Here is a 25,038-nt window from a genome sequence, read left to right as displayed (position 1 = left end):
CTGCGGTCCCCACACCCACCCACGAATCTGACGGCTCGTCGCAGGAAGGAGTTGAAGTTGCAGCCTCCGGCGTTGATGTTGGGCTCCAGCCCCGCCCCGTTTCTCCGCCTGGAGAGGCAACAGTACAGGATGCCTTCCCCCACCATAATCTGCAAAGACAAGAGGGGTCACAGTGGGCCCGGGGGGTTCGCATGACGCCTAAGTTACCTCTTAACACGCTGCCAAGTGCACGAGGGGGAGATGCGTTTTCTCACCGGCGTCAGGAACGCAGTCCATCTCTCCTAAGCAGACAGGGCGCTGGGAAGGGCATGGGCGGGTTCTTGTGAGCGCCTCCCCCTGGTCAAGGGCGCGATGGCATCGGCCAGCCCCTGGCCCTCTGGCCCTCTGCCTCTCTGCCCTGTCCTGTGTGGGAATCACAACCCACGCGTGCCCATTCAGCACTTGGAATTCAGCAGCCACAGTTAAGGAGCTAAGTTTTTATTTCCTTTCATGGTATTTCATGATGTAAAATTTGTATCAGTCTAGGTTTAAAATGAAATAGCCCCCCATGTAGCTAGTAACTATCTTACTGAAGAGAGTCTCGGTGCGCAGGGACTTGTGGGTGAGACACTTCAGGGCGATTAAAGCGGAATCACTGACGTGGCTGAGGCCATTTCTGAAGGCTTACCTGTTCGTTCGTACTGGGTAGTGTTTCCCGGGCATCAGCTACGGAGAAAATGTGTTTGCAGTGGACAGAGATCCGGAATGCGGTGCCAGAAATGCTCTCCTAAGATGGGGACCGTGCACTTGCTAGAGGAGTCCATGACAGAGGACAGACACCAGGGAGGGAACTCAGTGTAGTTAGGCTGAAACTAAATTGTGTCCCCTTGTTTGAGGCCCCCCGGGCACCTGTCCTTCCCACTGGCATGGTTGATCAAAGTGCAGGTCAACGCTCTGCCTCCTGTTCTCTCGCTCGCTGTGACCCTCTGAGGTCACGGTGACCCTCCCTGTGCAGCCCAGCACCTGGCACTGTGGGACTGCACTGTCACTGTCACTGTGGGGTTCTCGTTGGCCGATCTCCCCGGGCCTCCAGGCTGTGAGTCACTCTGGGTAAAAGGAGCAAGATCTGAAAGCCTGGGTTTTATTTACGCAAAAAATCTAAAATATTTGGGATTACTGTGCCTGAGAGGCTGTTGTGAAATTAGAATTGATTGGTATGGACATGTGGAAAGGAGGAAGGGAGGGTTACAGGGATGCTGGCGGTCCCTTCAACAGAAGCCGCCACGTCACTTTTAGAGAGGATAGCCATGCGTAGGCCAGAACAGATTTTCCAGGGACAGCCTCCCAGTGCTCAGTACTAGTTTAACATTTATCTTATGACGCATTTAAAACGATAGACTTTTAAAAACTCACGGCAGGGATCCTATGACCTTCCGTGTCACATGTTCCGTCTGCTGCGTGTAGTTCTGTAGGTAGTATGGTATGTGTACAATGATAAAGAATCTTAATTTGTATAAAGAATGATGTTCTGAATGAAACTCTACCAATAAGCGTACATGTTGAAAATCATGTGGCATACATGATGAACTTTAAAGATCAATTGTAGAGTAATCAGAAGATTTTTTTTCCCAAATCATGGAACATTGAGCTAGTGTCTGCCTTGAAAAATATTCTACATTATCACTGTCAGTGGGGCAGGGAGACACAGTAGGTTCTGTATTCGGCCTGATGCACCCCACGCAGAGAATAGTGTGATGTTCTCCTGCGTTGATCGTCCTAAGAAAATTGGCCGCTCCTTCCCGAAAGACATTGCCGTATGGCCAAAAGGGGCTGAGTTCCTCTTCACATCCTCAGTAACAGCTCTGTGAATGATTTTGTTTCCTTCTTTTTAATTCATTGCTTAATTTCCTTCTCATCAGCGAGTGCTATGTTATATAAGAATTTATTTTGCACAGCGCCATTGGGAAAATGTGTCTTATCATGCAACACAGCAGTGGTTATCTCAAATGACCTTGAGAGTTCAGGAATTTTCTCTTAGCTACTCAATACGCTGAAACTGGTTATGTCCACAGAGTGTCCTCTCACTGTCTGGCTCGAGTCTAGGCCAAGGGATGTATGGGTCAGTATTCTGACCACACCCCAGTGTCCATCTCTAGGGGGCACATCACTTTTCTCCCCACAGTTCTACTCTCTCAGCCTGGATCGCGAGGTCACTGCATGAATTTTCAAAAGGACACAATCTGGTTTGAGGACAGCATCTCCTCGGGGGAAGGGGAGATGCTCCCGGTGTATTTCCGGATGCGCCCCCCCTGTCTCCTCGCTGGGAACGGGGCACAGCTCACCTGCAGGATGTGCTCAGGGAGTGCGTTTGACGCGCCAACGATCTGTTGCCGTTGTCAGTGCTAGCGAGAAACCGCTTATGACAAGGACCTTCCCACAATATTCTGTCCACGCTGCACACAGCCGCAAAGAAACAATAGGATTTTTTTTTTTTTTTTTTTTTTTTGCGTGTCAAATGTCCTGGACAGGATTCTGGGAGAGAGTCCGAGGTGGCTCCGCCCTGGGGCGTGTGATGCTGGGAACTAGATGGCTCATTATTATGCAGGCCCCGCCCTGGGCGTGGCCACCAGTGGGAGGTGTCACACTGCAGGAAGTCTTTCCTGTGAATACACCGGAAGAAGGCAACAGAAAGTGTCATATTTATCAGAGCACCTTTAGGGTGAAAGCTTGCAACGAATGCCTTTCGGGAATCTAACACATGTAAGTATTCTACATTTTGATTGTATAAACTCCTAAGGCTAGGGTTGCCTGCTGGGAAGTGTAATCCAATTCTGATTGAATTCTCTTCTCAAATTAGATACACTTGTCCTTCAAGAGCATGCAATACAACTTTACTTCCAGGGCAAAGAACATGCACATTTTTTTTCCTGTTCATGTAGATTTCACAAAATTCTGGCCGACCCAAAGAGTCTGCCTTGTTTCTCCTGCGACAAAGTCCCCAGAGGACTGAACCACAGGCTTGTTTCGTCATTGCTCTGAAGTAAAGGGAAAAGTGAATATTAAGCATGAAATGTTAAGGGCAATTTAGAGAGATAGGAACATGCACTTTACAGACGTGAAAAGAATTCGTACAGTTTGTCTTGCAGTATCACGGAGACAAACTATTTTTAAAACATCCCTTGAAGCCACAGGAAAAAATCTGGGAAGGGGACACCAATGATTGATGTGTAAATCCCTGCACAAACAACCTGCTGGTCTTCCTTTAGCCCCTGTAAGGTCCTCTTAACGGACCTCACCACGGAGGGGCCCCCATGTGGACAGGCCAATGCAGGAAGGGCCCCTCCTCCCGCCCTTGGGCCCTGGGCGCCGTTCCCAAATGAAGGGCCCACCTGGCCCCTCCCCACCTCCCCCGGGCCCCCTCCGTGTGGGGACAGGGTGAGGTCCACTCAGGATCAGAGTCGTCTATTAATCCTCACGTGCAGGAAGAGTGTGTGGGGGGAGGGGCCGGAGCAGTAGCCCGCGCAGTAAGATTAGAGACGGAATGCGGTGTGGAACAGGAGGACCGCAGACCGCGGGGCCCGTGTGGAGGAAATGCACGTGTCGAAGAAGGCCTTCACACAGGTAAAGGTGCGATGGAGAGAAATCTGGAAGATGTGTGATACGTGGTTGGAGCGAAAAACAGGATGTGATGTCAGCAAAAGTCAGGATTTGTTTTGTTACCGAGTTATTTACCCCAAACCTGTGAAGCCGGCGTGGGCACGGGGGTGCTTCAGGTGGCTCGGGGGAAGTTAGAGGCTCTGAGGGCGATGTTTCCTGGGGTTCCTCTTGTTGCGGGAAGGGCCCCCGGGGACCCAGGCATGCATTCAGGGGACTTAGCACCAGGAGGTGACCCCCCAGGTCGGGTTGGTGTACGGGGGCCATGGTAGACGTCTTCTTTCGTTTCTTAGGGTTCCAGAAAGAAAACTCTGCCCCCCCACCAGGAAACATCGCTAAGCTGCTGCGTGTTTAGACTTTGTTACTGGGAATGACGGGGTCAGTGAGGCAGGAACACAGTGATGAGGCCGAGGTCATTGTCCCAGGACTCGGAGGAGTCAGGGAAGGGATCGACGGGAAGTGGGATAGCGCTGTGGTCAGACCTGCTTTCCTAGCTACTTCATACAATCCCGTGGGGGGGAGGGGTTGTGGGTACATAAAAACCAGTTGCTTAAATGGTTAATATCAGCCGGTCTTTGTGGACACGTGCTAAATTTTATTTTTGTTTCAAACAAATTGATAATTTTGCCCACTGCATGCCAACTAGGAGAAAGGCTTTCTAGTCTAATAGATTACAACCATATATTCATTTTACTCTTGCAAAAGGGCTGGATGATATGGATTTTTCATATGTCTTTAAAGAAATGACAGGGAAGTGCTGTTATTCTCAGCAATATGGCCCTCCGAGTATGCTTTATCGGTCCGAGTGTGCCTTATTGGTCCGAGTGTGCTTTATCGGTCCGAGTGTGCCTTATTGGTCCGAGTGTGCTTTATCGGTCTTAGTATGCTTTATTGGTCTGAGTATGCCTTATTGGTCCAAGTATGCTTTATCGGTCCAAGTGTGCCTTATTGGTCCGAGTATGCTTTGTTGGTCCGAGCCTCAGCTACGTCTAAGGACAGCAGGAATTTTTCCGATTGCTCTAGAGTAACCAGAGCTCAAACCACTCATGAATTCTCCAAGTATTTCACGATCTTTTAAGCATGATAAAGTTCTTTGGAAGATTAAGCTAAAATTTAATCTGAGAGCATGTGGTGTGATATATTTGTAGTACAAATAGCATATAGCATATTGTGACTATCCAATATGGGGGAAAATTTAAAAAACAAGTCCACAGCTCCTACGAGCACGGACTTCGGAAGATTTGCCACTGATGTCTGCACCCAGACAGGCCAGTTCATCACGGAACCTCGTAAAAACCCCGTTCAGATACAGCTTTTTGATGGTTAACCACTTCTTCCGACATCCAGGGGCAGGGGAAAAGCAGAGTGGGTTCCTCCTGGTAGACATGAATAGCGCTGACCTTGAAACAAGTATATTGTCCTTGAGGCAGGATTCTGGGGGCACAAGAGATGGTGGAAAGGGCTGGCCAGTCTAATTTGTTAATGAATGTATCCAAAAGTGTGTTCTTTGGGACGTTGCTGCTAGCAAACTATAAAGAACTATGGTTTCAATTCCGTTCTAGCAGGGGAGGGCGTTTCTTTATGTTACGTATTTTAAATGCAAGTGCCTTTTCTGAGTCGAAGTATTCTGTGTGTGTGTGTGTGTGTGTGTAAGTTGAGTTACACTCTCTTTATAGTTGTTGATACACAGTGCCCAGAATCAATACAAAGTGCTAACCTAGTAAAAAATGAAACACTAAGAGATAGCAACATGCACTGTTGCTCAGAAAGGCTGTTTTGGCTATGTAACCATTTGTTTTCCTCGTGGCTCTCCACACTCACACACCTCTCGAGCACGTGGAAACGGTGTTCGTGAGGAAGTGGTCCACGAATGTCCTACGAGCTGCTCAAATATCACGCAGCCACAAGCTTTTCTTCCAGAGTGACTTATAAAAGTAAACATTAGAGAACCATCGCTTTGACGATCAACTAATCTTTAACTACCCACGCCAGCAATTTTAAACTGGTAAGTGTTCCCAGGTGATGCTGTCCAGTATCTCAAAGATAGGATCTTCCTGGTCCCAGATTCAGAGTCCACTCTGTTTGCTTTTAACCCATTTAACAACACTGATGTGGTCCTCCCCAGCTTCCTGGGCCTGGCGGACACACAGTTCGGGGGGCAGTCCTTACCGTGATCGCGGGCCCGGCAAACGCCAGGCTGAGCAACATGAGGAACGGAACGGCCTCCTGGGTGGGCTCGATGTACGGCATGCTGAGGCTGCGGTCATAGCAGCTGAATCCCGAGTGCACGGGCTTGAAGACATCGGTGAGCTCGAGGAAGTACAGGCTGACCACGGACGACGCCAGAATGGGCAGCTGCGGAGGAGACACACGGAAGAGCGACTCAGCCTCCCACGCGCGTCACAGAACCCACGCACCGCGGAGCGGGAAGCGAGCGTGTTCGTTCCTCCTGCTCGCACGGCGTCTCGCCAGTGTCAGAGTTGGAATCACTCAGAAGCACTATCGCTTCTGCCTCCAAAACACACCTCCGGGTCGCCCCCCTCGGTCACCAGGCCGCGATGCTTCCGCTCCCCTGCGCTCTCGGAGCACTCCTACCTGCTCCGCCACGCCCACTCTTACCCTCCCACGCCACCCATCCTACCCATCATCCCGAGGGGCCTTCCGACCACATCGCAGAGGAGTCGCTTCCTGCCCTAGCCCCTCCGTGGATCCCATTCTGGCTGAGACGTCTCTCCGTGGAAATGCCAGTTTCTGCATGGGCTGGCTCTGGCCGCACTGGCTTCCGCCCTCATACCCCCTGTTTATACCAGGCCCCAGCCCCCTGCCACTACAGTCCCAATGGTCTTTGCTCTTTTTTATGTCAAGATATAATTGACACGTCACATTATATCAGTTTCAGGCATGCACCCTAATGATTGTTACTTGTATGTATTACAAAGTGGTTACCATCGTAAGTTTAGCTAGCGTCCATCACTACACAGTTATAAATCTTTTTTTCTGTACGACGAGAGCTGTTAAGATCTACTCCCTTAAATATAAAATAGAGTGTTATTAACTATAGTCTCCATGCTGTACTCTACATCCTCAGGATTTATTTATCTTATGACGGGAAGTCAGTAACTTTCGACCCCCTTCACCCACTTTGCCCACCCCAGCCCCCTCCTTGGGCAACCAGCAATCTGTTCTCAGTGTCGGGGAGATTGGTTTGTTGCTGTTGTTTTAGCTTCCACGTGTAAGTAGCAGCACCCACTACTGGTCTTTCTTGGTCTCACTTATATCACTTACAGTAATGCCTCGGGTTCCGTCTGCATCGTTGCCAATGGCAGGATTTCCTTCTTTTTCACAGCTTACTAATATTCTATTCCGTGTGTGCACCACATTTTCTTTATTACTGTATCTATCAATATACCCTTGGGTTGCTTTCATGTCTTGTTTATTGTAAATATGCCGTGATGAGGATGCCGGGGTACAGCTGTGATGAGGATGCCGGGGTACAGTTGTGATGAGGATGCCGGGGTACAGCTGTGATGAGGATGCCGGGGTACAGTTGTGATGAGGATGCCGGGGTACAGTTGTGATGAGGATGCCGGGGTACAGCTGTGATGAGGATGCCGGGGTACAGTTGTGATGAGGATGCCAGGGTACAGCTGTGATGAGGATGCCGGGGTACAGCTGTGATGAGGATGCCAGGCTACAGTTCTTTCCCGGTTGGTGTTTCCATTTCTTTTTGATGTACACCTACAAATGGGGTTGCTGGACCATATCGTTGTAGTGCTATTTTTAATTTTTGAGAGTCCTCCAGACTTTTTCCACAGCAGCTGCACCAATCCCCATTTCCGCCAACAGTGCACGAGGGTCCCCTTTTTTCCACACCTTCCTGACACTTACTTCTTCTCTTTCTGATGACAGCCACTCTGACAGGTGGGTGGTGGCCTCTCACTGTGGTTTCGAGTTGCAGTTCCCCGACGACAAGTGATGTCGAGCGTCCTTTTCTGGTACCTTTTGACCATCTGTGTGTCTTCTTCGGAAAAATGCTCAGATCCTCTGCCCGGTTTTTAATCGGGTTGCTTTTTGCTGTTGAGTGACATGAGTTCATTGTACCTTCTGGAGACGAACCGTTACAGACACAGATTTACAAAATATCGTCTCCTGCTCTCACTTGGCTGGTGGCTCCCCCTGCGGTGCAGAGCTTTTCAGAATGTTTGGTGTGGTCCCATGGTCTTCCCTCCTCTCCTGTGATCGTCAGATTCCCTGTGCCCCGGGGGGCCCGGTGTTTGCTGCTCCTTCTTTCTGGGCTGTGCCTTTCCTGGCTCTTTGGAGGACAGTGTCTCTCATCGCTTAGCGGGAACCTTCCCCACTCTCTCTCCAAGGTAGCCCTCGGTCCATCCTCCCCTCTCTGCCCTCGTCATCTCACTTGATTTTCTTCCTGGCGCTTCTTGTGAATGAAGATGAGCGTGTTGATGTAATGCCTCCCTTGTTTATTTCTCCTTTCATCCTTGTCCCACTGACGTGCAGGCCCTGTGAAGCGACAGCCTGCCCGTGTGCTGGGTGGCCGGGTCCCCGCGCACAGGGCTTTTCCTGGCACGTGGGTGCCATGCAGCGCACCATTTCATAGAAGCAACAGACACTTACTGACAAGCGACTGGTTGAATAAATGAGTGAATCTTAATGTATAACAGTAAGGACACTAGAGTTACCAGATTTAGCAAATGAAAATGCGAGTCATTGAGTGAGATCAGAATTTAAGATACGCAATGATTAATGTTTAGTGTAAAGTGTCCCACGTACTATTTGAGAGATACTTAATACTAAAAATTATTTGTTGTGTCTCTGAAATTCTAATTTCACTGGATGTTCTCTAGTTTCTGTGGTAAACTTAAACTACACATGACTTGCTTTCTACACTTTGTGTCATGGATTCAATTATTCATCCAGTCAACCTACTGCGTGCTGGGTGCTGCATGGGTGCTAATTGTAATGCAGCCAACAAGACCCGGGCTGGGCCACCGCGGAGCGTCAGCTCCATGAGGCACAGGCTTCCAGCCACGGAGAAAGTGCCGCGAACACGTGTCCGGTGCTGCGAGGCCGTGCAGCACCTGGAAGGGTAGACTTCCGGGACCCTGAGGACATGGGTTTGCTTAAGGCTTTGTTACTGGGGGCGGGTACACCATTGAACAAAATAGAGCACTTTCTTTTTTGTTGTTGTTTGTTCATTTGTTTGTTTGTTTAGGTGAAGACATTATTGACCATGCATGATTTCTGGTTGTGTGGTTTAAACACAGATAGATTGACGAGACAGCGTGATGCCGTCTAGTCCCGAGAGGGGCCTGTACGATGAGGTGACAGTGAGATTCTAACGCTGCAGACAGAGCAGCGGGTCCCATGGTTTCAAGGCCCTGGAGGTTCTAATATCAGCGTTTCCACTCGCTACCCCCAGTGCGACTGGGGACATGTGGTTCGTAGGCCTTGGTTTTCTGGTCTGTGACATAGGTGCGTTGCTGGCACCATCGTCTCAGGTGGTTGAAAGGAATAAATACAGTATTACAGCTGACACTCACCAATACCTGGAAGGAAGACCGGTTTATCCATGTCAGTGTTACCATAGTTGTTGCTGTTTTTGTAACTGTTGACAACAACACACTTGTCAGATGCCCGCGGTTGCACGGCGCCTCACCTGGCACTTCTCTCTGGGGGTTATTCCCTCCTCCTAACTCCCCAGCACGTCCTTTAAGGCGATTACTGTACACTGTTCTTCATCAGCATTCTCTGTTATAGATAAGCTACTGTCTTTGCTCTGCTTCTCAACTACAAGATCTCCTGAAGGTGTGGGTCTGATCTTGCTCCCTTCTATATTTCTACTAGTAAGATACATCAGAGTGACTTCCAAATACACACGCATATATACAGATAATAAACTAACACAGGAGTGCAAAGGATTTCCTTCACTAGTGTTACACATCTTCATCCTTTCAGACATTGGTTTCTTCAAACTGACAACTACTCCAGTTACACCGTTTTTCTATCCATATATTAATATTGTTTTATTTGTTTTCAAACTAGGAATCATGTGTTTTTTTTTCTTTTGTGATATTGGTTTCTCTGACTTTTTAAAAAGTATCTTTTACTCTGTCTTTTACATCAGTTTTATTTTTAAGTTATTTGAACAAAATATTTATACTATATAGGAAAGATGCTTGTATACATTGTTTTCCTACACTGAACAGTACAATGTATTAAATTACAATGTTTAATTTCCTTGTATCTATCTTCAAAAATACCTTTCATCTTTGAAGTGCTCAGAAACAGAATTTTTCTTTTGAATGTAAGGAATTTAACAGATGGTACATGCTAATTTTGGCATAGATATATACATAATAAAAATCACAGACATCTTTTGAATGCACTTAAAATGAGATTTTAAAAGATTTAAAAAGGTTTATATAATCATGAATTAGGAATTTTATTCTTTAGTTAGGTGGTAGTGAAGAAAAAAAGTATGAACCACACTATTTTATGCATTAATACAGAGGAGGGAAATTACCTGAAGATTAGAAAAATGGTTTCAGAGAGAAAAGATTGATTCTTGTAATTACCATCTGCTAAGGAACCTGTGAGTAATAATAATAGGGCATTTTTAAAAGAGAAAATGATAACAGTTCTGGAGAAGAGAGCAAATAAAAGAAATGTGTTCCAAAAGATTACATTTGCTAGATAATACTCATTTTTTTTATACCAAGTTTAAAAGGCCAAGTCTACAGTGCATATCCATTCTACTGAAACATTTTATGGAATCTACTGTGACGTTTTACCTAGGTCAGATGCCTGCTTATTTTTGGCACATTGATAATAAGGAGGACCTGACTTCTCCTTGGAGAGAATTCACTCTGCTCTCGGGCTAGAATAATACAGGTCACCTCCGTTCTGTTCCTTTTTCACGGCCACGGTGAATTCAGAGTCTCTGAGACCGTCCTCGACTGGCGAGGTCATTGTCACAAGGGGCCAATCAGCATCTAGGACGGTCGCAGCTCATTTATTTATTCATTCAACAAACATCTGCTTCGAGCCTCCCTGTGCCCAGCATTGAGCTGTGTGCTGGACTAGAGCTGTGATGAAACCAAGCCCTTATTCTCATGGAGGCCTCATTCTTGCTGAGGAGATACAAGTTTTAAAATTACAATACCAGTCTATCTACTCTAAAGAAGGGAGAACAGAGGGCTGTAGTCATCGAGGGCCTGGACTGCTAGTCTAGGTCGAGTTTTCACAGATTGCAGGGCTGGGGCTTAGGGGATGCCCGTGGACACAAATTAAGTGGGGCAGTGTGACTCGAGGGGACCCAGCATCTCCACTTATTTATTCCACTAGCATCTGGGACAGGAGTGTCAGGGACAGGAGCCTGCCTGTCCCTCTGCCTTCCTGGGCCTCCTCCTCCGGCGTCAGTGAAATGGGGGGCTTCTCCCCTGCCACCGAGTCCTGACATAACTCCCCGTGTGCGGTCCCTGTCTCTCACCCTCACTGCCGCCTGTACCGCGCGGGTGAAGTTGGCCTCCTCTCCTCCCAGCACTGGTCCAGCCTCTCCTCTCCCAGCACTGGTCCCAGCCTCCTGGCTGCCTCCAGGCGGATTTCCTGGAATCCAAGTCCGATCAGCTCCTTCTCACAGTGTCTGCCACTTACAACATAAAGGGCCAATCCTCTCCAATGACACCCAGGACCTTTGATACTTCGAGAGCCTCAATCTGCCTTCCTGTGTAACTTGGCTCTGACCCTGCTGTCCCCTCTCCCAGCCCGCGCACAGCTGCGCGGTCACACTGACACCCCGGAAGGCAGGCCCCAGTCTCTGCTTTGCGTTGCGATGTCGCCCTCGTCCCCCACGGAAACTGGCCCCTTGAAGGCTGAGGTCCCGTAATGTTTTCTCTCTGAAAGCCTCCCGTGCGCTCCGCCGTTCGGAACCGAAGGCCCGCCTCACGTTCTGCACGTCTTTGCGCGGTGGGGCCTGTTCTGGGCCTTGGGTGGGGGTTGTTTGTACGTTACCAGCCCTGGCCTTGAGATGGAGGAGGTAAACGTGAGACCGTGGAACTCACATGGTGCTTTGAACGTTTGAGGTGGTCACTAAATGTTTGCTAAATGTAACCCAAAGGAATCAGGGCATTACTATTAAAAAGCACACAAACAGAGAACATGGACCGTGTATTCACAAAGCCAGTGTGTGCCGAGGGTTTTAGGCGCCAGAGCCAGGCTGAGCTCTGTACCCGTCTGCTGCAGCCGGTGCACACCTTGTCAGGTACCGGCGGGTGCCCCCAGTTGACAGATGCAAAAGCCGAGACAGAAGGAGGCCGTTGCCTAAATTGTGGGAGGGTCAGCAAGCCGGGTGTGGGGGAGCACCCCCATTCCTACCCAGGTGCCCGAATCCAGGAAACACGCTCTGCACGGCTTCACTGGGGGTCTCCGCCAGCTCTCCCCCCAACGTCACTGCCATGGCGGCCACTCCCACGCAGGAAGAGCGTGTCGTTGCTCCGGTGCTGTGAACTCTTAGACACACTCGGTTTTCCTACGGGTCTTGTGCGTATCACCCAGACAGGAGCTTGCCTCTTTTGCTCAAATGTTTGCCTGTCCCTTGCAGGGCTCATTTCACTCCCGGTTTTGAGCCCTACTCCTACCTAACGAGAAAAGAGCGGTCATCAAGTTGCTATTTAGACACAACCCCTAAATTATCTAATTTCCCAGTCACAACCTCGTGAGGCCTTTTCACGTCCACGTTAAGACGCAGACTCTGGTGCAGAGGAGTGAGCCGCCTGCCTGGCCGCTCAGTCCGGGCCGGCCACTGACCTGTGAAACCCTGAAGCGCGGCCGGCCCCCCTCCGCCGGCTGCCTCGGGCACGTGTCGCCATCTGGCACCAGTTGGCGCTTTCCAGGAATGAGCAGCCCTGGGCTTCAGGGGACGTGCCAGCTGGAAGGACAGACGTGAGGGGCGCCATCTGCGCAAGGGACCCGCGTGGCTCCAGGGGTGGGGGCCGTGGGCACTTGCAAATCCCACTCTCGGAGACCTGGTCTCCCAAGGTCTCCGCTCCTCCCTGGGCGGGCTTTCCCGTGTTATTTTATTGTTGTTGTTGTTGTTGTTGTTGTTGTTAGCCCTGTCTGAAGGGCCCTTCCTTACACCTGGGCTGTAGCCTGCTGGCACTCACTTCTGCCTTCTCCACGGAATGCCTTCCGATGTGAGCAGTCGGGGGAGGTGCATTTGGAGCTCCAGCCCGTGCACGTCTGTGGCCCCCTGTCTCTGAGTCTCTGAGGGAACAGGTGGGGCCTGCCACAGGCCTCTGCCATCCAGCTGTCAGTGGGGTGGCGGGGTTCCTCTCCCGTGCCGTCCAAGGACCAGGTCCCAGGGAGTACATGCTGTCTCGCCACCTCCCTACTCCCGGGGCCTCGTCTAGGGAAGGACCCGATGCACGGGGTGTCTGCCGTGCGGAGGGCGTTAGTGATGCGGGAGAAGTATTTGAACAGAGGTGGAGCATGTTTAGGCAGCTTTTGTAGAGAGGGTGAGATTGGCACAAAATGGCCTCACTCGCGCTAAAAGCCCGTGATCCCCAATTCAGACTTAATCCCCGAGCTCACTGCCCTTTCAGCCTCTCCTGGAAACATGATCTTTATCAACCAGTCTGGAATTTTCTGGTCAAGCACAGTACGGTTATCTGTCACATGGGCCCCCTGCATCCCCCACAGAAAAGGTGTCCGGGCCCCCCGATCACGCTTCCTTTTCTTCGTCAGCAGCAGCCTCGGCCCACCCTTCTTCCCCTGGAGACCCTCCCTTCGGCGCCGCCCCTCGGAGCACCCTGGGGGGGGGGGGAGGGGGTGCTGGATGGGCGCTCCCCCTCATGAATCGCTTCATGGAGCAGTTAGATCTCCGCATTTTCTCGGTTGAATTTCGTTTTGTTAACAATAGGCCAAAAGTAAACCCCCCGAGTTAAAAATCCTTGTTGACTCCTGCCAGAAAGTGCTTCTATGGTGAATTTCTGAAATTTTAATGGTTTCTGTGAAAACCATGAAAGGACACGAGAAACTCTCTCAAGTCGCAGTGGTGATTACGGGGAAGAGCAACCGACCTTACGTGGGGTGCGCGTGGGAGGTTCAGTGGCAAAGATCCGCCCTGTGTCTTCCGGCTCGAACAGGAGCCGCATCTTTACCGCTTTACCCCGAGAGGCCTGATCCCAGGCCCTGGGCGACCCGGCGGTGGAGTCCGACACAGTGGCCCGAGGCCGGTTTGTGGCCGGATTGGACCCAGCCTCAGGCTCGGGGTAGTCAGCGCTGTCACCGCCAGCTTCCCCCTCGGGCCCCCGGGGGTCCGTTCCTTTCGCAGAATTAGACACTGACGTCCGAGCTCTGTCTTAGAAAGCGTTTTGTTCTTTAAACCGAATTACGGACAGACACCTGTGCAAGGGCCCTGTACTTCTGTTGCTGGAAGTGATTGTTGTACATCTTTTCTTCCAGCTGTAATTCCTTCTCCTTTAGAACAGATACCTGCCCTTTAAAGATATGGGCACTAATACTAATAGCAACTGAATGCTGCTTACTTGCCAGGGGCCGTTTAAAGTGCTTTACCTGCCTGAATGCACACAACCTTACAGCCAGCCCCTCCTCGGTGGTGCTGACCCCGTCCTGCAGCTGACGGAGCGGAAGCCCAGGGAGATGGCCTGAGACAGTCACCCACGCATGAGACTGGACTGCAGCAGAGTCCGGCACACCACCCCTTTTTCTTCACACCCGGGGAGTGCAACAGGGAGCCAGAAAGAAACCAAATGAGAACTTGGGGTAGGAGATTTTCAAAAGTTCATCTCTCTCTATAATAGAGTTTCTAACAGATTTCTGTCCATTTTTATAAGCTTTTCTCATGAGAAAGACAGATGACCTATACCAAAATCTTTAGCTGGAAGGCCTCCGTGTCTCAATCATTCAGATCTCGGTTGCTACGATATAGGCATGTCCTGGTCATCCCCCAGCAGGCCAACACCCGGAATTCCGTAGGGCACATCCGGCTGCCTGCCGTAGAAAGAGTCTGATGAACTCACCCCAGTAGCCTAAATGAGGCCGCTGATTCCCAAGGATGGATCCGTCACAGTTTTTTTTGAGAATATAGATATCTCGTCTTCTGCATACAGGAGATGCCTGACGGGCATTCCCTCCCACTGCCAAGGTCAAGTGAGTGGGTCTAAGGCAAGTGGTCCCCATTTCGTGAGGGTGTGCATGCACCGTTATCCGAAATGAGCATGCATTCCAAAGAGCATTTATTTTCATACATTTATGCATGATAGTATAATGAATTACTTCACTGCATGCAGTTTGTAAAACATACCTAAATACATAATATGAAAAGAAAATCAGGAAGGCAAACTCCTTTCCAGGGGATCCGGTGATGTTTAAGGCCACACGAAAAGTTTACTTTAGACACGAAGGGGAGGTTGGTCAAAAGGAAAGATAAAACTCATCGACCACACACTAGGTTCGCATTAGAGATCGTTAGCCAGGTTATGTAATATTTATATAATTGGAAGGTCATAAAAACTAACACGCCCACAATATTTTCACCATCTGACAAATGAGGAAACTGAGGCTTGGAGGGAGTGAGTTATGTGCCCCGGATTAGCAAGGTAAATAAGCAGACCAAGTGAAAATTTATATTATCTGATAAGAGTGAAGAGCAGGTCTCCAATAGTTTGCCCTACCGTCGCATAAAATACGGCCTTGGTTGGTGAGTGTGCCTCGTGTAACTAAAATAGTTCTCTAAGGAAACTCGAAACTCCGACTCGTTTGTTTCAACGAGGCTTCCCTCCGCAGCCTCACGTCTCGGTGACTCCACAGGGGTGGCCTGGATCGCGCAGGAGCGCAACAGAACTAAGACACAGCGACCCATCGACCTTGGAGACGGATTTACCGTTCAATTGTTCAGTCGTCCCCGAGGCAGAGCGGCGCCTGTGATGGGACATCCATCATCCCTTACTTTACAAATAAAAGTGTCTCCACGGGCTGGAAACAGAGAGTTAAGGGAAATTTATGATCTTTGTTATTCGTCCTGTTCTACCCCATCCATTCACAGAAACCTCATTGACATCCCGCCACGGACCAGGAAGCGCGCCAGGAATGATCTCCATTCATTTGCCGGGAGGCGCACAAGGAGCCACCAACAAATGTTTATTCCTTGGATGGATGAGCTGTCCCGACAGCTGCCGACTGTCGTGTTTTGGGAGAGCGCTCCGGGAGGGATCGCTCTGTTCCGGACTCCGACCAGCAGGAGGCAGTGTCTGAAGCTGTCCAGGCTTTGTGAAGCGGGACTTTTACGGGAGGACAGTTGGGGGGGCCGGGGCACTGGCTCATGGTGAGGACACCACATTGCCATGCCCCCACTCCCCCCAGACACCTCGTCTTTCCTTTCCTGAACATACCTCGACCTTCACTAGCTGTAGTTTCTCCTCCTTTCAGTGCATACCTCGCTGGTCTAACAGCAGTTTTCAGAGAAGGTCGAGAAGCCAACTTCTCACAGCAAAGAGGGGGGCAATTATCCTCCTTTATATCAATGACCATAAACGAGTGTCTAATTACTGGAAGGAAAAACGCCTCAGCATTAATTGCATCACAAGGAGCATTTCCGTCTTTGGCTTCTACCTCCCAAACTCCACCTGGCCGCGAGGAATCGCTGCATTCTGCAGTTGCCTGGGAGTGCGTTTCTCAGCCAGCTAATTCCAGAAGAAGCTGTAGAAAGCTGGGGTGCCGATACCTAGGCACTTCACGGTTTAAATGCATTTTTTTTCCTTGTGGCCCACAGGGGAGAATGGTACCACTTGGGTCTGGGGCAGGTTCCTGGGTCTTCCTGAGTCTCAGTCTGCAGAGTTCATATCTACCCCTCGGTTGTATGTAAGGATCCCGGGAGATCATGTATGTGAACAAAGTGCATGAAACTCTCCTGGACAATTCGAAGTGATTTTGTTAACCAAGGCTGTGCATACCATTGTAATCTTTCCAACGTTTCCTCTTTCCCTCCCTGTCCGTCCGGGACCTCCTGTCCCAGGAAGGAACTGTGGAGTGATGGGGACGAGATGCTAGGCATGAGAAAGAAAAATACAGCTTCCAACCTGACCTCTAGCTGTAGCCATGCTTTGCCGAGACACTAACGATTGGGAAAAGTAGGTCCACCCCTGTGAGCCGTAACGTGTGGTTTAATGTAACCTGTGGCATCACAAGATACATTGCTAGGTGCTCGGGCATTGCTTCACACCGCCGGCACAATCCGGTCACAGGCAGCAGCAGGAGGACCTGCATGGACAGCGCTGCCCTCCAGCGGGGAGCTTTCTAGTACAAGGAATTCCGGAAACAGGTGTCATTAGGCACAGCCCTCACCTGAGATGTCAACCACGGGCCCCAAGGTAACGTGTTAACCTCATCGCGCCATTGTTTTCTCATTCGTGATGGAAGAAAGAGTCAAACCAGGTGTTCTTGGAGTACACGATTTTATTAGACTTCGTTCTAATGAAGGAGCCAGTTCCTTGGTTTTTTAAAGAGAGGTCGCTTGAGAAACAGCTTGCGCTGGACACATTTACTGAGAGGGGACCTCTTGCTAGAGTTGTGATGCATTCCCCACATAAACAGTCACAGTTGTGTCTCAACAAGCCAGTCGAGGCCACCCAGTGCTAGAGCTGTCTCCTTGGCTTGCCCCTGGCCTGAGTCCCTGCCACCCACCCCCACATGTGCCCACTCACGCGTCTGTTGTCTCTGGCCTCTCCTCCCGGTCCTGCGAGGCCTGGCCCCTCTAGGTTTCTGGAATCTCCCCGGGACTTTCCCTCCAGGCGCTGTCATTCCCCTGGACCCGCAGCGTGTACTGTCGCCCTACACTCGATTCAGTTCCAACTCTTCTCCCTCCGCGTGGTCCCCAAGGGAGACCTGCTAGGGAGCTGGCCATCACCGGGTCCTCATAGGGACCTGCCACCTACAGGTCCACGGCAGACTGCAATGAGTCACCCTGAAGAGGGGGTGGCGGGACCAAAGCCAAGTTCAGTAGCTGAGGGGAGAGAAAACCTGCATTTGGCAGCTCAGACGGCGCCCGAGCAGGCGTCTCCCGAGCAGACGTCTCCCGAGCACATCCCTCAGGTTCCGCGGAGCTGGCCGAGCCGTGGTGGAGACGGCGTCCCACCCACTCGGTCCCCGAGCCCCACGTCATCCCCAGGGCACGCCGCGCTGGTGAAGAAGATCCGGGCGGACAAGCACTCAGAGCCTGGCTCCTTCGCACAGTTGCGCTGTGTCCCCAGGAAGCTGTTCAGCTCTCTGAGTTACACTTTGATGATTAAAAAACATAAGGGCAATAACACCTCCTTGGAACTACACTAACACAGTACTAATAGGACCTTCTAGGCTGGTTCTCGGGGTCAGAGACAATGTAGCCACAGGGTCTGCCACACAAAGGAGGCTTGAAATAAACTCCCCTTTTTTATTACTGTTGTCATCATTGTCATTAATCTCGATTGGAGGTTGGTAGAGGCTGGTATCTGTTTATCGTTGGAGAAGAGTAGGGCAGAGAACGTTTTGAGGGGCTTGGTGGTGGCCCCCAGAAATAATGTCACGTTCCCCGGTGGCAGGGTTGGTGCCCAATATTTGGTTATGGTGTTTGTGCCAATGTCCTCCTTTAGTCTCCCTAACACTTAGGAGTCTGTCAGGTTCTCTATTTTTTTTCTTTTTCATCAAAAGACTTTGTGCGTTGAGACTGTGAAAGGAGGGGTGAGGACCAGCAGCCCAGCTATGCTGGCAGGGGCTGGAGCGCTCGGCAGACTCTCTCTCTATGCCATCCAGAAAAGGGAAAGCCGGCCGCCTCCGTCTGGGGGTGTGCACTGCAGAAATCTCAGCCCGGTGTGCTGCCTACAGATGCTGAAGTTTATGTAAGAGGAAGTAAGCTAGCTCCACGCCTCAGCAGGAAGATCACGTGAGTGGTGTCATTTGCACAGAGAACGTGAGCCAGGACAGCAACTTTGTGAGCCGAGGTTTGCTAAGGAGGAATCTGGGGACATGCTCCCCTGGGGGGAAAGCGAAAATCGTGTGAAGGTCTTGTGACGACACCCCCGGGTCCATACACGGAACCCCCCAGGGCATCTGCACTCTGACAGGGGTTCTCCGAGTTTCTCCAGGCAGGTCGGCAACAGCAGAGCATTGGCAGCCACCCCCGGGCACACTGTCTAGCTGCTGACCCCGTCGTGACCGCCCCCCCCCCCCACACTAAGAATACAGGGAGCACACCCATGGTTGAGTACCACGTTCAGATCAGTGAAAACTCTTCGTGTGATTTCACGTGTGTCGTGAGTACAATATTCTGAATCTGCAGTGCCTCGGATGGTGCTGTTTTGTGTGTACCGGGGAGGGCTGTGATATGTCCCCTCCCTCTGAGTGTGTGCATGCCTGTGATTGCAGGGTGTGTGTGTGTAAAAGACAGATACTGTCTGTGTCTATAGCCATATAAAAAGATCTTTGAGTGCCGCAGGTTCGATTCCCAGTCAGAGTACATGCTTGGGTTGCAGGCCATGACCCCCAGCAACCGCACATTGGTGTTTCTCTCTCTCTCTCTTTCTGCCTCCCTTCCTTCTCTAAAAATAAATAAATAAAATCTTTTAAAAAATAAAAAATAAAAAGATCTGTGCGTACAGGCCAGGCGTCCAGCTCCATAAGGTGACTGTGACATTGGCAATGAAATGCCTGCATGGAGCACAGTGTTCAGATGGACAGGATCTCTGCCCCGCTCGTGTGTTAAAAGGTAGCTCATCATCTGTTTGTACTGCACACCGAGGTGACGTGCCGTCCTGTCTCTGGACAGGGTGACCGACGGGAGCGAAGGCATGAGCCCGGGGCACACCGCACCCGGGGGACGCCTGCTCAGGCCCATGGACGGACGCCAGGCTGCCGCAGAGAACGCCGGGTCAGGCGGCTCGCAGGGCCTTCGCCGCGCCTGGGGAGCAGCCAGCCGCCGCCGCCACCGTAAGTGATACGCCCGTCGGGGGGGGAGGGCTGTGGAACGTGAAGGCCAGAGACACTTTCCTTCAGTGGAACATTCCTTTTCACCCGCTCCTCTGTTCGACCTGATGAGGCCTGAATGCGCTCGTCTCGAGAGTCCCTTCCGCACCCTGACCTTCCTGTGTCCGAGTGACGCAGGGCAAAGCCAACTGCCAACCACGTGTGCACCCAGAGTGAGGGGCCGCGCCGGAAGCCCCCTGCGGTTTCATTTCAGATCGCCGTGTGACACTGACGTGTTTAGTGGCCGGCAACCTCTTTGTCAGCAGTCGGCATAAACCAGACGTAAGGAAAGTTAATTCTGTCCGTTAACTTCATGATTTTTATTTTTTAATCCCCCCTTGAGGACGTGTTTCTATTGCTTCGAGAGAGAGGCAGGGGGAGGGAACGAGAGAGAGAAACAGGAGTCGGTTGCCCCGACTGGGGTTCGAACCCACAACCTAGGGATGGCCCCGACCAGGGATGGAAGTGACAACTATTTAGGGTGCGGGATGACGCTGCAGCCGACTGAGCCACCCGGCCAGGGCTCCATTAACCTAATGCTTGTTCAACATCGAGTGCGGTGGTGAGTTAGGACAAGACCACTGGACTCCAGTGGCTGGACGTGTCAGCTTCGTGGCCGCAGGCATTTAACTAGAGACACCCCGACACTCTGCACCCGGGCCCCAGCGTCTCCGCTCTGTCCCAGCGCCCAGCCATGGGGCCACAGCGAGGGGACACCGGCTGCTAACTCGTGGCTCCTGGGGAGTAGATGCCGTCTGCCCACCCACCCTGCTCAGAGGTGGTGCGCCGGGGAGGAGGAGCTCGCCCGGGAAGGGGCTGCTGTCAGGCCCGCCCCGTCAGCTGGTCCGTGTGTCCCCATGTGGGCCGCATCTCCCTGTGGTCACCAGTGGGAAGCCACGGGAAGTGACGGCCCGGGTGACATTCTTGCCGTAGCCTTGGGGGAGAACCTGGGCTCTTACTCAGCACCCGGCTGCGCCCCGGGCCTGGCCTTGGGGGTCTGGGCAGGTCGCTCTGCTTCTAGGAGCTGCGGTTTCTGGGAGTTCCTGGAGGCAGGGATGTTAGCAACGGCCTCTTTCTGCGCGAGAGCCTTTGCAGGCCGAGCGAGACGGGGCAGGCAACTCGTTTACTCGAACCACACACTGAGCGCTTCGGAAGCGGTGCCATTGTCACTGTGCGAACAGTCACCGCACTCGTGTGTACTCCCCCACTCAGCCCCGAGAACACAGGTCAGTGTCAGGAACGTTCTGGAACCTAAGCCATTTCTAGACACGGCGGGTGGGGGAGGCGGCTTCTTCCCAACAGTGGGAACCCCTGAGCCAGGTGGTGCCCGGACTTGACCCCCTGGAAGTGGAGCCATCCCCGGAGGGCGGTCAGGAGGCAGGAGAGGAGCTGGCGCCCCCGGCGGGCCTGCTCCGTCTCGGGGCCGGTGCACCGTGTCTTCCACGCCTCGTTTTCTGCTGTGTGGGTGTCACAGGTTCTTTTGTATGCGCATGTGCACGGTCTAGCATGTAGTTCTTACTGTCTCCGCAGGGCCAGGCGGAGAGGAGAGACTCGGCCAGGGTTACCCGCGTAAGGTGCGGCGAGGGTGGTGGGTGGGTGCCCCCATCTGCGAGGCCCAGGCTGCTCCCGCCCGGCGGCCCTGGCCGCTGCTTCCCCTGCCGTGATGGGGCCCCACCTGGTCTCGGCTGACTGCAAATGGCCCCTCACTTTCCCCGTTAAAGTCTCCTCATACCCCCCCGTTCCTCGCGTGCACAGCCATTTAAACGGTCTCTGATGTCTCTGAGTGGAGACTCGGAGACTTTCTCCTCAAAACCGGGTCCTTCGGGCCTCATTTTGCCACTGAAATTCATCACCCTCGTCTGTGGGTCCTGGGCCGATAGGTGGCAGAAGAGCCGCCCCCGTTTCCCGTTCCCGTCTTAAGTGCCGAGGGCTCAGGAGCCCGTGCTGGGGAACAGCGCCTCTGCTTTCCAGCATCTTCCTGGCGTGTTGCTGCTGCGTTTGTTCATCCTCCGGAGGAGAGGCCACACTCCCGCTCAGCGCCTTCCCAGTGACTCACTCCCGGGGAGCTCGGGGCACAGCCTGCCAACCCCCCCCCCACCCCGCCGCTAGTCGGTGCGCTAATGCCTTCTCCAGTCCCCTGCTCCCAAGAGGGGGTCCTTCCTCATGCACGCGAGTTTCAGGCCGGCCGTTTGTGGCCGCGACCCCCGGGACAAGCTCCGTGACTTGTCTTCAGGAGGTGGTCGGAGAGCCGGCCTGCGGAGGAGTCTTACAGGGGATCCAACCCGGTCCGAGGGCATGCCAGGGTTCTGGGCTGTTCCCACTCGTGGTGCCACGTGTGTCTCTAGGGATGCCTCTCAAATGCTCTATGAGGCATTTTTGCTCTTAAGACTGGACGTGAAGGGACGGGAGCGCCTGTTCGGGAACTCGGGAGGGCAGACGTGGGTTCTCTGAAGGCGCAGCCTTGCTCTCTGGTTCCCCCCTCCCTCGGGACAGTATTTCCCATGAGGCCATGCGAGTGGGATCTGTGTGGTCAGCCTGCAGCTGACCTCGGCTATGCACTGCCCTGGAGGTGGACCCGAGCCACTCACGGATCTCCCTCAGACAAGGGGAGCAGCGGGTCTGTGGTGCGACAAGTGGCCTGGGAGGAGTGGACCTGGACCGGGTGCCCCATCTCCTGCTCCTCTACCCCTCTCATCACGGACCCTTCTGCTGCCCACATGTCTCCTCAGAAAACTCTTATCTTTCAGCAAAGTTGCCTAAACCATGGCCTCAAAAGCCCTTATGTAAAGGGGACAGGCAACAGTCAATGACTCTATGAATGACTCTGAATAAGTAGGACACTTTCTCTACTCCTTTTCTGTGGGTCGAGGACCAGGGGGCCAGCCTTCATTTCTCCGGGACTCACGCAAACCACCCTCATCTTTCTTCCGACGGAAACCACGCAAGACCATCTGTGACTCCGAAGAGGAACTTGCAGATACGCCGGGGCCCGTGGAGACTCTAGCCAGCGACCCTCCGCACCTGGCGAGGCAGCGGGCACCCCTCAGCCCGGAGGAGCCCCGCCACCGAGAAACACAGAATCTGCTGCCTGCACTTGCCCGGGCTCCGGCTCCGTGTCTGGCTGAGAAGACGGCCGAGGGAGGATATGTATAATTCAGCAACGGTCTCAGCGTTCTCCGTGCCATCCCTGCTCAGACTGCACAGGATGTAGCTTCCTGCCGAGACCACCTGATTCCACCGAGCCTCATCCGCCCGTCCCTTCCCTACCTGTGATGTAGCAAACCTCCTGCTCAAACATGTCTTCCTCCTGTACCGGGCCCCAGCGCACGGAATCACTGCACCTGTCCATCCTCAGAGCCCTCCCCCGCACGGTTCCTCCTCGAACACTGCGTTGTGGTGAGTGAGAGGTTCGCTGTGGGGGTGGGGGGGCACGCCTGCAGGCTCGCGGCTCATGGGCAGCCCTGCTCAGCCCCGGGTACCGGCACACGCACAGACCGTGTAAAATCAGGTGATGTCACTCATTTTATACACACACACATATCTCCACGCATATGCCCGTACGTGGGCCCCTGCCTGTGCGTGCACACATACATGATTTGCTGCTCACCGTGTACAAAGGCCGACAGATGGGTGCCTAGAGGTGCAGACCCAAATTTAGAAGCAGATGCGAACACCATAGTAATGACAGCAGAGGATATTTTTTTAGGATAAAGCAATCAATAATCCTAATACTATCTACACATCCCCCGTCCTTACCGCCCCCCCCCCCCCCAACCAGGCATGGCTGTGTGCATTTGCGTCCTTAATACATGCTGGTGGAATGCTAGGTAACACACTCGCAGGCTGAAGACACAAATCCCGAAATATCGGCATCATGGCCCCCGTGGCCCACTGACGCGGCGCCCGCGGCAGGCAGGCACGGCAGGAGGGCCCGGGAACTAGCCCCAGCTCACTCACACAGGTATCTCTTCCCTGCGGGCCACCAGCCGGGCAGCGGCGGGGCCAGTGGTGGTCACCCCGGGCCACCCCGGGCTGGCAGGCGGTCCCGGGCGCACTCAGGGGAGCTCCCCAAAGGCTGGGGAAGGCGAGGGTCGGGGACACGGTGCCGCGCGGCGCGCACCCCGGCACCCGGTCCCGGACCCGAGCCCCGAGCTGCCCGCAGGATCTGCATTACGCCAAGGCGCCGGGCCAACCTACCTCGACAAAATAGAAGCAGGGCAGGAGGGTGACGCTGTCCTTGATCACTTTGCCCTTCGGCCGCTCCTTCGCCGACATCCCGCCGCCAGCCAGGGTCCGCGTCCCGCCCGGGCGAGGTGAGCAGCGCGCAGCCCAGCGCAGCCCAGCGAGCTGCCTGCTCCGGCCGCCTGCGCCCGCGCGCGCTGATGTCACATTCCCGCGGGCTCCGCGTGCAGCGCCCCCGCCGTCCGCTCCTGTCCCCGCCCCTCGGTGCGCGCCCGCCGTCCTCTCCCCCCTCCCGCTCTGCTCGTGCGCCCCGGTTTTCCTGGGAGACCTGCCGCTGCCCCTCCAAACTGTTGCTGCAACGAATGCTCTCCGCCCCTCGCCGCCCTCCTTCTCTCCCTCCCCCTCCCCCGCCCCTGTGAGGCCTGGGGGTCAAGAATCGGAAAAGGGGGACACACCCCTGGATGCCGCAGCACTGCGCCTGGTGACCTAGGGCACCCGCGCCCCGGGAAGCCTCCCGGGTCCTTCTAGGAACGCGAACCTCAGGATTGCAGGATTGCCGGGCAGCTTGGCTCCTGCGGCGCCCCGTCCCGCGGTCTGAAAACCAGCCTCTTCCCAGATCCCGTCCGGAGAAGCAGGCCGCGGTGGGGACTCCAGGGGAGCTGGCTGCTACCCAGGAATGGCCGCCCCTTTGGAGGGTTCTGTGCCGGAGGACTCCCCATGCCGCCGGACACTGCTGTCGGGGGTGGGGGGTGGGGAGGGTCCCCTGCATCAAGCCAGGCAGGTGCGTGTGTGGGGTCAGTGAGCTCAGAGGCTAGGACTGGTCCAGCCTCCCCGGCACAGTCCCAGAACCGCAGGTGAGGCGCTCAGGTGAGACGTGCAGGACCACGAGGTCCCACCTTTTTGGCAGGGTGCATGGCTGATCTGAACTTGGTGATTATTTTGGCAGCCTGCAAGTGATGTGAGCAGGAACACGGTCAGCTTACTGTACTTACAGAGATAATACACGTCCTGTAATCACACGCCTGGGTCATTGTCAGCATCTCCAGTGCCTCCATGTCAAGCCTGTGACAGCCAGTTCCACCAGGTCCCAGCCCCCTCCTCGCTCAGGTCCTCACTGGCTGCTCCCTCTTCGTCAGCCCCCACTGCCGTGGCAACACGGTGCTGGGGCACTTCCCACCACAGGCGGGGTTC

General features: G+C 53.3%; 1 protein-coding gene across 1 annotated transcript in view; it reads right to left on the bottom strand.

Annotated features, from left to right (window-relative positions):
• Window positions 1-24,057, bottom strand: part of PLPPR4 (phospholipid phosphatase related 4) — a 34,451-nt gene extending 10,394 nt beyond the window's left edge. The window contains exons 1-3 of the mRNA XM_028502830.2: window positions 23,863-24,057; window positions 5,803-5,988; window positions 20-149 (exon numbers count right to left, since the gene is read on the bottom strand). Of these exons, the coding sequence (XP_028358631.1) occupies window positions 20-149; window positions 5,803-5,988; window positions 23,863-23,940 (394 nt within the window). The 5' untranslated portion in view covers window positions 23,941-24,057. The remainder of the gene's footprint in view (window positions 1-19; window positions 150-5,802; window positions 5,989-23,862) is intronic.
• Between the last annotated feature and the right edge of the window lie 981 nt (window positions 24,058-25,038).

The sequence above is a fragment of the Phyllostomus discolor genome, chromosome 14 (assembly GCF_004126475.2).
Source record: "Phyllostomus discolor isolate MPI-MPIP mPhyDis1 chromosome 14, mPhyDis1.pri.v3, whole genome shotgun sequence".
Lineage (NCBI taxonomy): Eukaryota > Metazoa > Chordata > Mammalia > Chiroptera > Phyllostomidae > Phyllostomus > Phyllostomus discolor.
This window is presented reverse-complemented; position numbering and strand designations above follow the sequence as displayed.